This window comes from Prionailurus viverrinus, chromosome A2 (genome assembly GCF_022837055.1).
Source record: "Prionailurus viverrinus isolate Anna chromosome A2, UM_Priviv_1.0, whole genome shotgun sequence".
NCBI lineage: Eukaryota > Metazoa > Chordata > Mammalia > Carnivora > Felidae > Prionailurus > Prionailurus viverrinus.
Window position 1 is genome coordinate 37,838,328 of NC_062562.1, and position 16,800 is coordinate 37,855,127.

The 16,800-nt window shown below is 42.6% G+C and overlaps 1 protein-coding gene across 11 annotated transcripts in view; it reads right to left on the reverse strand.

Moving 5' to 3' along the window:
* The window catches only part of FOXP1 (forkhead box P1), a 597,515-nt gene that overhangs the window by 170,221 nt on the left and 410,494 nt on the right, over nucleotides 1-16,800 (reverse strand). The window contains exon 1 of one of the 11 annotated variants that reach the window (XM_047851106.1): nucleotides 5,042-5,414. The exons of 7 other annotated variants lie outside the window; for them this stretch is intronic. In XM_047851106.1, coding sequence (XP_047707062.1) covers nucleotides 5,042-5,227 — 186 coding nt within the window. In that variant the 5' untranslated portion in view covers nucleotides 5,228-5,414. Of the gene's footprint in view, nucleotides 1-313; nucleotides 329-5,041; nucleotides 5,415-16,800 lie in introns of those variants that run through there. 3 more of the 11 variants (XM_047851109.1, XM_047851104.1, XM_047851115.1) reach the window with 3 other exon arrangements.

Consider the following 16,800-nt stretch of genomic DNA (forward strand, 5'->3'; position numbering starts at 1 on the left):
ACCTCACACCAGTCATTGTCCTCTTGACAAGGACCATGAGAAAACCACAGGGAATCTAAGGCAGACGGCAGTGATTGTACAAAAAGCTACCTGGGGGCAAGAGAGGATCCGTGATTTGCCCATGGTCACACAGATGGCTTGCAACCATGAGTGCGGGCTCCTTCTGCTGGCAAAGGCACTTGAGCAAGTATGGCCATTTCTGACCCTCACCAAACCCTAAAGGAAGCCTGCCTTGCCTGGACTCTAAGAACAACGGAGCAGGAATGGCTGCCTCGAGGCCAACCAGGGAGCTCCCAGGAGATGATGATGCTCATGCTGCTGCTGCTGGTGAACAAGAAAATGATCACCAACCCTGAATGCCAGCCGTGGGTCTGGCTTGCTTCTAAAGCGCTTGACGTAAACACGTTTACATAATATGCCAAAGGTCATGCAGTTTGGATTAGAATCCCTTCACTTATACTTCAGGAATGACACAACCCCAAATGGCCACTGAAATCCACGGATCCATGGATTTGGAATTCTTCCATTCACAGAGAACTACAGGTACTTGCTTGACAGGACAGATCTTCAAGGGAAAAGTTAGAAATGCTCAGACGAATTCAAGCCACAAAGGTAACTTCATAGGAAACTATTTGAAGATTTTATCTTTTATGTAAATACATGTGAATATACTGCAGATACACATAGAAGACAGCAAAAGAAAAGATTTCAGTGCTCTGGTCAAGGAATCAGAAATATTTTCTTAAAAAGGGGATTAAAAACAAAACTGTGCTCATCGAATGGGCAGCTGTGTTCACTGGGTTGTGCTCATGGTGGGACAATGGTTTTTGGAACTTCCAGTAACCACAGTTTAGCATAAGGTGGAACTTGAGTCTTCATGCATGAAGAAATAAGGATTCTCCGGGAATTTGGGGGAATTACTGACCTTGAGAGCATCACAACAATTCCAAAGAAACAGAAGTTAGCTTTAGAAAACATTAACGTATTTATCCAGAAGCAGCAAACATGGTGGTAGGACATCCACCAGTCGTTCCACCTGGATACAAACCCATTCTCCCTGATTTGAACCCCAGATCTACCACTTGCCAGCTGTGTGACCTTGGGTAACTTACTTAACCTCTCTGTGCCGCAGTTTCTTCACCTGCAAGAATGGGAGGAAATAACAGTTTCTACATCACGATTAGTACGTGTAAGGCCCATAGGCTAGGACCTGAGATTCGTTTGGTAAGTGATTCTTCAGTGACTTCAAAAAGCACTTTACAAACGTTCGCTGAGCACGAAAGTAATAATCTCATGGCAGAAGACATGGGAAATGCATACATGAATTAGGAAAATAAAAAATAAAGTGTAATATCATCACCTATGTATTGATATAAGGTTAACATTTGGAAGTATGCTTAAGGAAAGTAATTTTCTTAAGCAACCCTGGAATCACATTATTTAGGATCTTTTCAAAATTACTTTTTAAAATTAAAAACACATTTTTAAGAGAGAGTTTTCAAATCTAATTTCTACATTCAGGTCCAAACCAACAGTACTGGGGACCAAACAACCTAAAAACTACCACCCTACTCTAGAGATTTCTGAAAAAGCTTTCAACCGAAGACTTTAAACAGCAAATGGCACATGACTAATTTTTTCACTGTGCTTAGTAACCGTTTCAGGGAGGCTTAAGACACACCAGAACCGAAGAATCACATAGTAACATGTAGGGTTAACACAATGTTTCAACTGTTTGGCCCCCAAAGGGGGAGACTACAGAGTAACTTCTGACTCAATCTTGCACAGCCAATGAGCAGGAGTCTGTGTCTTTGCAAAGAACAAAAGAACTTGAGTCTTGTGGAAGTTAAATTGCCAACATCATATCGAGTGAATGTGAAATAAAACAAATATTTAACATTTCAGCCCAAGCCGTATCGTATAAACAACAAGGACAAAATCCTACACTGGATCCTAAATAGACTCAAACTAAGCTTCGACGGTCTTCGTTGGCTCCTCCTTCCCCACCATCAGTACCGTGCACAAGCTACATTTTCCAGTAAGGCTTCTTCATGGTAAAACACTTTCTCATGGGACTGCCTGTGGTCGCGGCTGAGCATGGCACAGGGAAAATGCTTCTCATGGCACCTGCATCATACCCATTCAGGTCTAGCCTGACCATTAAGTACAGACACACCCGGAAGTTGTAAACTGCTTTAACAACAGGACGTTTTCCCACCTCAAAAGTGGGATAATCTTTGCAGCCTACCTATGTCCCAAGGGTGTTCTGAGTATTAACGAGTTAGCATTAGTCAGGCACTTTGATTTCCCAGACAAAGGGCTCTGTACGAGTACAAGGTATGATTATCCAACCCAACTGCCTTCTAGAGAGTCACCTGAGATGACAACAGAGGAGGCAGAAAGGCTACGGGTCCCATGGCTGCCCTCTCTGGAGCAAAGCTAGCTCCCAGGGACACACATGCAGGGCCAGGCTGGTGGGGGCTGTGCTGTGAGCGTCCGCTGCATTGTTCCCTTATATAGTCAATGAAGAGGGAATCCCTGTGTGTGCACGTTTCCAATTCGCATTCCAAAAACAGTATAGGCAATGAGGCAGATTTTCAACTATGATTTACAGGGCTTGATGTGACGGGGCTAGGTACCATGCTAGGATCATGCCCGTCGCTTTCTCACGATAGGAATCAAAGAGGAAGCCCCTATAGAAAATCCTTTAGTTATTGCAAACGTACAGGTGTGCGCACGAATGTCAGCCCATGCGTAAGTACAGAACGTGTCTACATACGGTTTCCAAAGCCCACCTGAGAATTAAAACAACAACAACGACCACGACATTCTGTTTTTGGCGTGCTTGTGTTAAAATCTACATTCAATGTAGATTTGAGCCCTCCCCTCGGTCTCTGGAGGCCTCGATGTGAGATAACAATCCTGAAGATCATTATACGCATTGCATAATATTGAAGTCTAGAAGGTGTTTTTTGAGGGACAGAGAGGTACACGTCATTATTTGCATTACAGGATCTGCCTATCACCTTTAAAGAGAGGAGCAGAAGTTGGCCTCTAATAAACTAGGCTATACACCAGCCACAGAAACTCTGGTACGCTTTCTTTCAACTGAGCGGTTCATGTTTAGATCTCAAGTCAGAACAGAGCCTTCAACAAAAGTGCAATAGCTACTGATTTGACCAAATGGTATTACTGTTTAAAAGACACACACACACACACACACACACACCCCACTTAAAAGTGGAGCTACTGAGGCAGGCATAACTAAGTAAAGCATCTAGAAAAGCCTAAATGCTGAACAGCTAATCCTGGGAAATCCTGCACCATAAAATCATATGCCGCGATAGATTAATTCTCAGTAAAATGCTTGGCAAATTCTCAGAAGTCGAAAAGGCTCCTGAGTCTTAAGGGTTAACACACTTGCCCTTTTTTTTTTTTAATGACATATAATTTCCTTTTATCATAAAACAATGCATTTATTATTTTCTGTATATCTGTTAAAGGGCATGGCTTTCTGAGTGGAAAACAAAACAGAACTTGGTCACATGTTTATTTGCTTCAGCTACTCCCTTCCCCTTCTGATAAATAATCAAACATGCCATCCAGAAAAAACAAAACCAGCGAGCTGGGAAATTTGATGGTCATCAAATAGACTGAGATACCAAGAAAAGCAGCCCACTGTTCCCACACTGAGTTTTCGGCCCCCACACCTACACTGACATCTGAGTAAATACCTTCAGTCACTCTTTCCATTTTCCCTGCAATTACTCCTACTGTTAAACAAATTGTCCTTAAGGCAGTCACAAACCTAATTTTTTTCTTGCAAAGTAGAACAACTTCTGAACACTAAGAAAAAAAAAAAAACCGCAGCACAGCAATAGCCATACATAGGCGCACTTATTTATTTAAATATTTCTTCCATTAGAGGTTCAGACAACCAGAGAGCTCATTTCTTTCTCTATTCTACAGATGCTGTTTTAGACAATAAAATTTAAGGATATTTAGTCTGGGGACTAACAAACAAGGTTCGGAGTAATAACAATCCCCTTAAGATCAAAAGAGCTAATTTTCCATTTCCTGTCTATTCCCTGACCAGTACATAGTTAAAAAAAAAAAAATTAGCACCTGGCTTACCAATTACAGTGAAGTTGGGGGTCAGGGTTGGGGGAAGGGCGTGGAGGGAGGTGGGGGAGGCTCAAGGGGCGAGGACATCAGACAGGAAAAGGTGGAACCCTTTAAAAAAAAATGTCAAACCATGTGTTAAGAAACTCATTTCAACAGAAAGGACTGAAAGAGCCATCTCACTGCTCTCTTCCACACAGGGAAGGAGCAGCCCAGGTCCGAGGGCTTTTCCTGCCATACTAATTACCCACAATGAGAATTTTGAAAAGAGCTTTCCAACATCAAAGTTAACAAGCATCGCAGAAAGTGAGCCGGGCTTTCTCTTTCCTTTCGCAGCCCACTCCGTTTAAACAATAGTAATGTGAGTGAGATAATGACCATGCTTGTTTCAGCAGTCTGACTTTTATTGGCATGAAATTGGTACAAATATTATCAAGACCGATTCACAAGTGATGACGGTGTCATGATGCAAACATCACAGGACAATTGTGCAGAGGCAGAATTACAAAGGCACCATCCCTGGACTCTCTTACCCCTCGTGATAACAGGAAGAAAAAGGAGGCAACACCAAACAAAGTCACACATCGGCAGAGAGAGTTCTCATCTACGTTCAAGCCTGTAAAACTGTCCTGACGACACTCGGCTGCCTCCTTAGCTGATTATATCCCAAGACCCATTTGAAAGCAAGAGTGGATTCACAAGGAGTTAGAACCAACCAACGGTCTCCTCAAATCTCTAAAAAGAAAACCGCTTTTGATGGAGAGAGAAGGGGTGGGGGGGGGGGGGAGAGAGAGAAAGCAGTAAACAAGGTGGAACATCTCATTTTGCCCTTCAGAGAATGCGCAGGAGCGGATCCCGAGTTTAAAAGTTTAACCCAGCAAAATGTTCCTTTTTTTTTTTTCTTTCTCTGGACACTTACAGAGAAAATGAAGAGTTTGACGGAGTGAGCTCGCACTGTCTGCCTTTGGATTTCCGTCTTCTTGCTGTAGATGGGTTCTGGCTGTTTCTGTGAAGCGGGGGTTGCCGAGTGGTAAAAAAGATGTTTGAATAAACAGGAAGTGCTGTGCGGCTGAAGCACACTTGAGGAGAAAGCACACTGGAACATTGCCCTTTGTAGGCAACCTCAGGGACGCTTTGCCTCCACAGTAGCTGGCTGGGCTCTCACTAAATGACAAAGAAACCACAAGAATTCCTCAAGTAATTCTTCACTTTCAAAGTTGAAAGATCAGTTGGAGCTTGCAGGTAATTTTCAAAGTTGCATTTAGCGCTTAAAGAAATCTATTAATGCTACACGTATCTAAATCACTCCAGGTCTGCAAGCAGCGACACGGCATCAGAAACGTGTGCCCCGGCCAGACCAAGCCCTAGCCAAACAGCTCACTCTCGCAGACGAATACACACAGGCAGGGTTTTCGGGAAACCTGCTCTCGAGATATTTTTGTGGTGACATTTACATAGGCAGGATGCTTTAAAAAAAAAAATAGGGAAGAAAGAAAGGAAGAAAATTCAGATTCTGCAGACTTTAGAGGAATTTGTCACACGTATTTTTAAAGAACATATCGTCCCGCATTCCTGGGATATGCCCTTGATCTTGCTTCTGCTGCTTTTCCTCTTATATTTTCCTTCTCCGCAATCAACCAAACTACCTGTTTATCTCCAGATGCCTAGCTTGTCTACTCGAACACTCTTTAACCCGCCCCAAACTAATTATCAAAGTCCTGTCTTCCGTCACCCGAGTAACTTGACAGATACTGTAAAGAAAAGTAAACCGCTAAAGGCAGAACAAGTCAGCTTGAAAAATAAGATGAGCAGCTGAACAGCCATATTCAATAAGAAAAGAAAAAGGGGGGAAGGGGAGGAGGAGGAAGAAAAGGATTCCTTCTGAAAATGTATTGCTGTGGTGGCAATGTTCTGCCACGGAAGCAACTGATTTGTTATTTAGCATGGAATGCTGGACTGTCTGTCATCCAGGTGCTAATACTTGGCTAAAATAACTCATTGGGAACTGTCAGTGGGATGTTTACATAGGCCCCAATCTTTTCTTCATGGAAGGAAATTTTTTACTGGAATTCATCTTCTTTTGATCTCACATTCAAAGCAACGGCAGCTTGATAGACATTCAAGTCTGAAAGCAAATCCAGACGCTGAAGATAAACCGCCAGAATATGACAGGCAGAAGCATCTAAAGCTTATAAAAATGAAGAGAACAGCATGTCGCCTGAGTATTACAATAGCAGAAATCAAGAGACATATTAGGTGGAACTGATCAGCCACAAAAACAGTTCAAAAGGCAGATCACAGAAACAGAGGACTAGGCTAGGAAAAAAAAAATGGGAAAGATCTGGTTTACTGCCTCACCTCCCTTTTGAGCCCCACAGCACTTCCATTCCTGCCTCTTCACTTTTAGGAAGGGTGGAGTATCCAATTCAAATGTTCCCGTCTAACTCAGCTGGTCCCGTTATAAACGCGCTGCGAATGATTTCCTAGCAATGTATTTCCAACAGGCAGGGGGGAAAGGCAGGCCCTTACCTTGCTCGGGGTCCAGCATGCTGCATTTATTAGCATCCCCTACATCTGCTCTGCAATGCAGTTTCAAAAGACACACAGCCTGGGTGCCATGCAAGTGGGCGGTCAGGAAGAGCATCTCGCCAGAGAAGGGCTCTAAGTAGTTCGAGATGGGGCTACGGAGCTCTAAGGAGTCTAGTTCCCTGACATGGCTAGTTACTGAATGAGCACACACGCTCCAGCCTCAGTTACAAAAATAGATGCATTCAGTCCTATAGATAGAGAAGTGCTCACACCTAAGTGCTTGGAAGCCAACTAGGGCAATTCCAGAAGGGAATTATCACCAGATCTGTCTTAGAGGCGCACAACTACTTTTTCTCAAAATGAGCTTCTTCAGTACACCTGAAGAAAAGGTAACTCGCAGCAATTCTGTACTCAGAGTTGTTTGCTAACACACACTGTGTGTGAATGGGCGGCATCAGGTTAAAGGGAAAGAGAATTCCACATGATAACTTAGCCCATGGTGGGTTCCCTTCCTCCTCAGGCCACCTGCCCTCCTGGGACCTCGGATCCCAATCTTCTCCTGCAGCCCCTTGCGACTTTAAAGTTGGCCCCTCCCCCTCCTTTTGCATAATAAATTAACAGTAAAATGTGGATTTAAAAAAATGCACTAACCTATTTAAAAAGATGTAATCAGTTTAAGGGCTTGCCTCATGCAAACAAGATTCCTGGGTAACTTAGTTACAGATGTAAAAACACAAACAAGCAAACAAAACAAAACCCTACTGGATTCTACAACTGTTCTTAAAAGTTACCCTCTTGCATGCCTACACAGCTGACTTGGGAAAGCTGATTACTGATCTTTAAACTGTCCCACTTCCTTGTGTTCAAGTCATGCCGCTATTCCTCTCTCACCTAAAAAAAAAAAAAAGTCACTTTTAATACTTAACTCTAAAAATCTCTGGACTAAATATCCCGTGTGGCTACAGTTACTACATTTACCCCAAACAGGGAGGTTTACCATGAAAAAAAAAAAAACCCCGGAATGTTAATTCCTTTGTACATTCTAAAACAGTTTCCTCTACAAAGAATGCTGTCACTACCACACTGGGGCAAGGAACAACATTCCATATCTCATGGTTGTTGAGAGTCTTTTTCAAAAATCTGCCATGTATAAAGACCTTCATTAGTGTAATTCAGTGACTGTTGGGTTTGGTGTTTTTTTGTTTTTTTTTTTGATATATACAACTTTTGATATGTCATTTAAAAACCTCATAATAATATCATTAAAGAGCTACCATTTTTAAAAGAGAAATTGTCTGCTCAGGGCCATGGAATAGTAGCCATGCTCTAGGCCGTTTCCTCTCTCCCTTTCAGACTTCTGGACTTGAATGTCACTATAGACCTTGAATCCTTGAATGTGAAATGGCTTCACGCTAATTGCTCTAATTGCTTGAAGATGTGCAGGCAGGTGAAACCTGATCCCCGTGGCCATTGTAGAGACCAAGAACAACACTGGAATGTTTACACAGTGGTTTGATTTTAATAGACAGAAGGGCTGAGTTTAAGACAGCAAAAACATAGCTAATAGGTGACCCCTTAATGTAGGCCTCCTTAAAAAAAAAAGATGCACAACAAAATACAATTTCATGTTCTAAAAGGCAGTGTCCTAAATGCCAAGGTTATTTGCTTGACTCTTGCAGTGAGTACACGTTACGTTGCACCTGACATTTACACCCGAAACTCTACCCCGAATACATTTTTTTACCTTAAAACAAAAAAGCACTTTATGTGTCAGTCACCTTACAAACAGATTATGACTGTATGGTATTTCCAAGTAAGTGCACTCATTTAAATTTTAAATTGAATATTTTCACCATTGCAGCACGGCACTCCCTGTCCCTTAAAGGGGAAGCCCTGCATCTCCTGGTTTGTTCCTCTGCTTCTTCTGTTCCCCTTCCCTGCCATTTATGGAATTCGTGACCCTTGTAGATTCCTCGTTTGCAGTAAAAGTTGGACCCAAACCCTCTCACGTTGGTGCAGAAGACAAACATGCATCCTTCTGGTGCCTCCTCCCTTTGTTACTGTGTGGGACTGTGGCCCACTTCTCTTCTCGGGGGCTAAGGCAGCCAGGGGAGTGGTAGACATAGTTATTCAATGACAGTGGCCATTCTCCCTGGATATTTTAATGAATTGAGATGGATACAGAGGTTTGACAATGGCTCCCCAGAGCCCTCTCTTAACACAGCACAAATGTAACCAATGCTGGACAGGAAATATACTACAGCAAGACCAAGATAAAAATACAACAGCACCTACAAGGTGTCATTAGCAAGAGGAAACCGACAAGGGTTAGGGGGAGGCTTAGGTAAATGTTGGGGGGGGGGGGTGTGTGTAAACACACAGGTAACGTATAGGAATATTTCATACAGAGTCAAGGAAACACTGCTAAGGAGGAAGCAGGAATTAGACATTCACTATGGAAAGAAAAAAACACCATGAAACAATGAAATTATTTTATGGTTAAGCTGGGCAATTAAAAGCAACAGATACACCTTGCAAATGAGAACAGAGAAGCAGGTAACACCCCACACAGCTGGGAACACTGTCAAATCTGCTAAATTATGCTATGTATTAACTTGTGCTGGTAAAACGCAAAGTGCAGAAGGAAAGGGGCAAGAAAGCCCCTTGAAAGCTCTGAAACACTTTTAGTTACATAAGGTAATAATAAATACAGGACCTTGCATTGCCTGGGACTATTTGTTCCCAAACACTGAAAGACAAAATAATGAAACAAAAATAACCGCGCAGAACATCCTTGCGAATCACAGCCACCTCACACTGTTTTACGGACACTCACACCTTGTCCTAAAAGTTACAGTCCCCTATTAAGAATCCATGCCTCCCGCTCTGAAAACGGAGGGGGGACGAGTATCCCTTTATCCACATAAAGATTAAGTATAAACTGGTCCAATCCAGTGAGAGGAACACTGAGGGAAAAGTAAACAGGCCCCCACTCCCCACCCCCGAAATAGTTCCCCTTTGAAAGCTCTCTGCAGTGAGTGCCTGGTACCAAGGGCTGCCCTGTTCCTTGGAGGGGTCAGCAAAGCTATGCTAAACTGACAGGTTCAGTTTACAGCAGGCCAGAACTTTGTTTGGATATACTGGCCTTGCTCACCGCCAGCTTAACAACAGATGGCTAGAAAACTTTCATTATGCTGCACAGGACTGAACTGCAAACAATCCAGAAAACTGTGAAAAGTTTAACTCCCTCTAAACCGATGTGCCAAAGCTGGGCCTGCCCAGAGCCGGTGAGCCCGCTTAGGGCCAAGGGGACCATGGAAGTGATGGCTGAAACAAATTGGCACTTGCTAACTGCCCAAGTCAACTCAAGGGACCATCCAGACACCAGAAGGGCAGGGACCCTCCCTAGTATTGATTTTAACTGTTCAAAGACCAGACCTTATAAGGAGTTGTACTGACTGTGCCTTGCCTTCTTTTTTATTTTCCCAAAATACACTGTCAGACTTCCCCTCCCTTCGGAGAAAGAAAATCTCCCTTCAGACCATTCCCAAGCTCCCTTCCTGTCTCCCCTCCCTCCGGAAATCGGGCGGACAAGACCCAACAGCCTCACCCCTAACACCTAGATTTAAATATGATTTATCCAAATCTGTATATAATTTAAATATTCATTAAATCGATTCAGTCACACGAACCCTAATATCTCCTAATGCTCCGAGACAGGTTATAAATGCACCTTCAAAGGTTTAATTCAATTGGCAATCTGAGAGGTCTTATCACTAGAAATGTGTTATTTTCATATTATTCAAGAAATGAACAAATGTGCTTTCCACAAACGTATTTTAGGAGCTACCCTTTCCTTTTATTGAAAGAAAATTGTGTTTATTACTCCTTTAGCATAGTGTAAACTCATAAACGTCAACAGAGAGTACAAGCAAAACTGTCAACTAAATATTGTTTCCTTCATGAGCTGTTCTTCTAAGTCAATTACGCCTTTCAACTTCTGGGGCATTGTATGATAAACTGGCAGTAAAAATCATTCACATTAATATACCATGGTGCCTTGCCTGCAAAAGGTAATTAAAGAAGTAAATGACTCATAAGAATAGACATATTAGCTGCAAAATGAAAGGCAACTGAGCTGCCACATAAAAATATGTACCATTAAGATACTGCATTTTCATATTCCTGTAATCAGCTTCAGTAGACTAATGCTTATTTAATCCAGTTCTGTGCTAAGTCCATCAACAACTGTTTTTTGCTGTTTTCTCCTTGACTGAACATTATGAGAGCAGGTTTGGAATAAATACTGCAATGAGATTTTTGCATACTCAATTGAAGAACAGGTTTTTACATTTTAAAATCTATTTTTTTTCTTTCCCTGAGAAATGCAACATAAAAAAAAATTACTGGTAGGGGGAAATATATATATATATATTGCTAGCTAGACATGTCTCTTTACATGGCAGAACATTTAAGGGAAATACTAGTTGTTTCCGTGTTCACCTCTTCTGACCACTATCAGCACAGGGGAAAGGGTGCTGGGCCTCCACCTGCCAGATCTCTGCTACCTTTATGAAGCACTCCCTTTTGTGAATAACGTCTTCCGTTAGCACCAGTGGGGGTAAGGCAATTTATCCTTTGGCAGGATAGAAAGAGAAATCAAGAATGGAGGAAGGAGTTGATAGGTGGCATGGCATGGGAGGACCGCAGACTAGACTAGTGGGTCCTGAGTTCTTGTCCTTCCAGAGGGTGGATGTGACTGAACAGAAACCTTTCCAAAGACAAGTGAACTGACCCTCAAATTGACTGCTCTGCTTTCCATTCTCCGGCTTTCAAACTGACAGGTAGCTTTATTCTTCCTACCCTTTATTTCAGTATTCCCCTGCTAGCCCAGCCAAGCCACAGGAAGACATGGCCCGTGCATTCCCAGATCTTCACCGAGGCTGTCCCCTTCCCTGCTTTCTGGAACCTCCACCTGGACCAGTGAGATGAGTCTGCCATTGGCACTATTAAGATGTTCTGGGAACGTTTCAATGCAGGAAGCTTCCTGGAGGCTGCAGAAATGCCTGTAGTTGTTGTGGAAATGAGGGCTCTTTGCTGACGACTGATGTGGGCCTAAGGCTTTGCCAATTCAGTTTGGGAGTTTTAGCTTTCAAAACTCTTGCAATTCCTCCGATGTTTTGAAGCCAGCAGTGAAAATCAGCCTATAAAACATAACTGTCTTCTATCAGTTGGCCAGCAATTTACTCGCTTTCGATAACATCTAAATGCATCTAGATGGGGTCCACTAACATCAAAAAAATTAAAAATCCCCAAACAAAAACCCAAGAGATTCCTGACCTTGACCTGTCTTTGTCTTAAGGTGATAGGCCTTGGACAGAGGCAAAGGTCTAGATTTCTATACAAATGGTCCCTTCTCCCCTCTCCTCCTCCTGTGAGCACAGAAATCTCCATGGCTTTAAAACTAATGAGCAGCTGGCCAGGCCTTAGGGACAGCCCAGGATGGGAGGACAGCCCTCCAAGGACCCTTGGCTGTTTATTTATCTCTTAACAGTTCTGAGAACTGCCCGAGAGCTGAGAGCCTCCCAGATTTGGGCCCGGTCTTTCCTTGCCACATATGATTGCCTCGACGTTCGAGCAGACATCACTTGGAACCACAATTAATGAGCTCTAGTCCTTTTTCTAATTAAGGAACAAAGGTTCCTGTGTGCACAGTATGGTGACGCTGTCTGCAGAGCACACGTGGAAAGGGAAGTGAATGCTTCTAATTGCTTCAAAATGGGATTTTTAATATTTGGGAACATAATGGAATCGGGAAATAAGAGCATTTCCAACATCCTTTACAAATAAGGCTTTACAAAATATTGTTAGCTGTGAATAATACATCATTATCAAAAATGGAAAGTTATGAATACCGCGCATGTAACCTTTGTATTCACGTGAATTAACCTATACGTATGAATACAATGATACATGAATTCCTTCTTGAAAATACATTAAAAAAAAAAGAAAAAGCCCTCCTCAAAAAAAAAAAAAAAAAAAAAAAGCAGAAGGCAGCTACTCTGAGCCTGATATTCCTCAGACCTTAGCAGATTAGGATTCAAACGTGTAATTAAGAAAGATAACCCCAGTTTTTATAGTAATTAGGGGCTGTGGGAAATAGGATACTATCTCTCAAAAGTGTTACAAATGTACCACACTTCTAAATAACCTGCAATGCTTGGAAAGTATACTCACTACCAAGGGCAAAGCTGCTGTGCAGGGAGGGAACAGTAAATGACAGACTGGCGTTCAAGTCCATTAGCTGCTATGTGATAGGAGCACATTCACTGCACACGATCTGTGAAAAATCTTAGATCTCTTTAAATCTTTGAATTGGATTACTGCATTAATTCTTAAGAACTGCAATCCTTCAACCAAGTCAAATTACCCTCATTAACGGTGGAAAAACTGCCTCTGCAATAAGTTTAAAAAAAAAAAGATATTTATTACCTATAATCACTTTCACGTACTTCACCCAGAAACATGATGAACCGATGCCTGCAACTTTGACCACGGTGGCATCTTGACTTTGCATGTTGATTTGAGTTAAAATAAAACTGAAAACATTTGCATGGTGTTTAAAAAAAATTTTTTTTTCACACCAACACGACATGGCCTTTTATTATCACAGCCCTCTGACAGGAAAGGAATAGCCCCATTTTACAGGAGAAGGAATGGGGAGCTAAGGCCGAGATATAGCATCAACGGTCCACGCTCTCCCAGCTAATTAGGGGCAGGGTGTTCTGGATGCCCACTGCAGGAATTGATTCAGAAATACAGTTTTCTGACGCTTCTGTCATGCAATGCATTGACTTCTCTAGATCACACTCAGTGGAGGAAAGGCAGGCAAAATAAATACAAAGATCAGAACGCAGCTTTGAGGGTACAAATGTTCCCCATAATGAATACAGCAGAAGCTGCCTCAATTGTTCCCTCCCCACATTTGCTGTTACTATTTAACCTGCCTTGAGAATTCATCAAATATGTTCTTTTCCAGTGACAGAAGAAAAAGAAATGTAAACTGATCTACCCTGCCCTTGTTGTTCTCTAAAACGGTCTCATCGGAAATGTGATAACAGCTTGACCGATTCTGAACAACTTACGGTACTTTATGGCAAACGCACTCCTCGAAGCCCACTGACTGTTGTTCTTGGCTCCAGGGATGTGACTTCTCTGGTTGTATGACTTCCTAGCACAAACCACACAGCAGGACAGTCCTCACCACCAAGAAGGCAAGCAACCGGGGAAGGCGGGGCGGGGGGGGGGGGGGGCGGTGTCTGTGTTTATGGAAAGAAACAATCTGTAGATCAAGTGTTAAGGAATGAGAAAAGTTGAACTTCTACCTAGAAGGTGCTTTCTAGAACTTGAGAGCAACCAACACTTCTAAACAACTGTAATAAAATGCTAACTGGAATTCATAATAAAAACCCAGAGGCACTACAAGGCTCTGAAGTGCCTTCTGAATCATTAGAAAAGAAAAAAAAAAGGCAAATTGTGCTCTGGATAGTTGTAGGTGAAATGCATTTATTGTAATCTATAGATTTGAAACTAGGTAGTCTTTAGTATAATGATGATAAAAATCAATTAAATAGGATATTATCTCTGATAATCCTCTAATTTACTATAACCTTCTTTTTGAATGATTTCCAAAAACCAGTTGTCATGAAGATGAGCATTTCGAGTCCACATCAGATCCGCAGAACATGCTGGAGTCTAGTAACAACTGAAATGGCATTTATCCACCTCAGGGGGTACCAGGCATTTGCACTCACTACCCTTCCATCCTTCTAATGATCATGCAAGGTGGTAGTGGCCATAACCATGTTATGGAGGAGGAAAACAAGGCTCAGGGAGGTTGACGAATTTGCCCAAGGAGAAACATTTTCTAAAGTGGGTGTACGACTGCTTAGGGATGGAGGTGAAGCTGAAGAGAAGTCAGAGAGGAAGTGTTCAGAGGAGGGCTGGGGGCCAAGAGGCTCCTATCTTGGGGCAACAAGAATTTGCACGAAGACCTGATCCAAATATCAGATGGTCCATGACCTAAAGACTCAGCACCCACCTCTCACCGAGTGGCATCGCATGCTTCAAAGGAGAATATGGAAATCGTTCCACTTTGACTCTACCATTTGTAGAGTCTCCTCTCTTTCTTTCAAGAGCTTTATGACTGTCAGTCGGGTGCTTTTCAAACCATTAAATGCTTTACCAGTGACTTTGTGACAGACTTGGTTCACTACTCTAGCAACCTCTCAATATGAATGTTAAAGTTACCTTTCTCCAAGTACCAGGCCACACCTTCTATTTACACATCAAATAAACATAATTTTTGATGCATACTCTGTACCAAGCACAGTCTAGACACTGGGCCTATGAAGGTGCCCCTTCCAAAGGCTTAGCGTCGAACAGAAATTAGAGATAAGACACTGGCAACCCACAAATCCAGAAATAGAAAGCCACAACAGGAGTGCCGGGGTGGCTCAGTCGGGTGTCTGACTTTGGCTCAGGTCATGATCTCGTGGTTTGTGAGTTTAAACCCCGTGTCGGGCTCTGTACTGACAGCTCAGAGCCTGAAGCCTGCTTTGGACTCTGTGTCTCCCCCGGTCTCTCTGCCCCTCCCCTGCTTACGTACTCTCTCTCTCACACACACAATAAATAAATAACAAAAAGAAAAAAAAAAAGAAAGCCACAACAGAGGAATCCTTAACAAAAGCACAGTTTCATGTACTTGTCTTTTCTAGCCTACACTAGATAAGACTGTTAAGACGATCCATGACAAGGTGATATTTAAGATGAGAGTCCCAAGCAGAGAAGGAATCAAACAGCCAAGGAGCAGAGAGAAGAGGTTCAAGGAGATGGACCATTGGGGCTGAAAAATTATAGGTTGAAACATGCTAAAAGATGAACTTATGAATAGTTGGTGATAGATAACTCGGCTTATATTGAACTGTGTTCAATAATACTGTCTGTTCAGTCCTTTTGAAAAAGATTTTTTTTTTCTTTTTCAATCCTTTTAAGGCAAAAGATGTGTACAGATTGCAAATATGCTTTCAATCAAATGGCCTGAAACATAAAATGCACTGTGGTGGCAAAAAACTCGAAAAGCATAAAGGAATTTATGTAATTTCTACAGAAAAATAAATACCTTAGACTCAGTCCCCGTTTCTTTTTAAATGCTGCAATGCTTTGGTGGCAGGCACAACGCTAAGATGATGTCCTACCTCCCTACCCCTCATTCCAGATATTCCATCAAAATGTAGTCAAGACGGTGATTTGCAGGATTTTATGGCTGTAATTAACGCCCCAGATCAGCTGACCTTAGAAGAGGGAGATAATCTAAACAGGCCTGAAAAAAAATCACACGGGGTTTACATTTTGGAGTTTATACTGGTGTTTAGCAACCAGAGAGGGACAGAGTCTCAAAGCACGAGAAAGTTTTGATGCACCACGCCTGGCCTCAGGTGGAGGAGGCCACCAGGCAAGAAATATGGGCCGCCTCTAGAAGCTGAGACTGGCCTCCAGGTGACAACCAGCAAGGAAATGAGGACCTCAGTCCTACAACCACCATGAAGCAAATTTTGCCAAACCCGAATGAGCTTACAGAAAGAATCTTTCCCAGAGTCTCTGGACAAGAAGTCCATCCAGGTAACACCTTCGACACTGAACCTTCTGGAACTCTGGGCAGGGAACCCAGGAACTCTGAGCCTGGGCTTCTGACCCACATAACTGTGAGCTAACAGGTGTTTTAGCTACTAAGTTTATGGCAATTTGTTATGTGACAAAGAAATCTAATACATGTGGAAAAAAGATGAAATCACACTGCCTGTGTCTAAAGTTGATGGAAGAACTTACTGGGAGGGAGGCAGGCAGGAGGGGTGGAGGGGAAGAGAAGGGAAAGACTGAGCATGCATTCTAGTTCCCCAGAGACCAATATGGTGACCTGGTACAGGCCACTCAACTCTCTCCAGCCTCACTTTCCTCACCTGTAAGGAGGAGACGATAACAATGAAGAGTGATGAGGGGCATCCTAGGGAGAACACACGGGCAAAAACACTTTGGAAGTCGTAGAACACAATCTGAGTTTTTATCGTTTGTACGGCCTCGTTGCCGAGC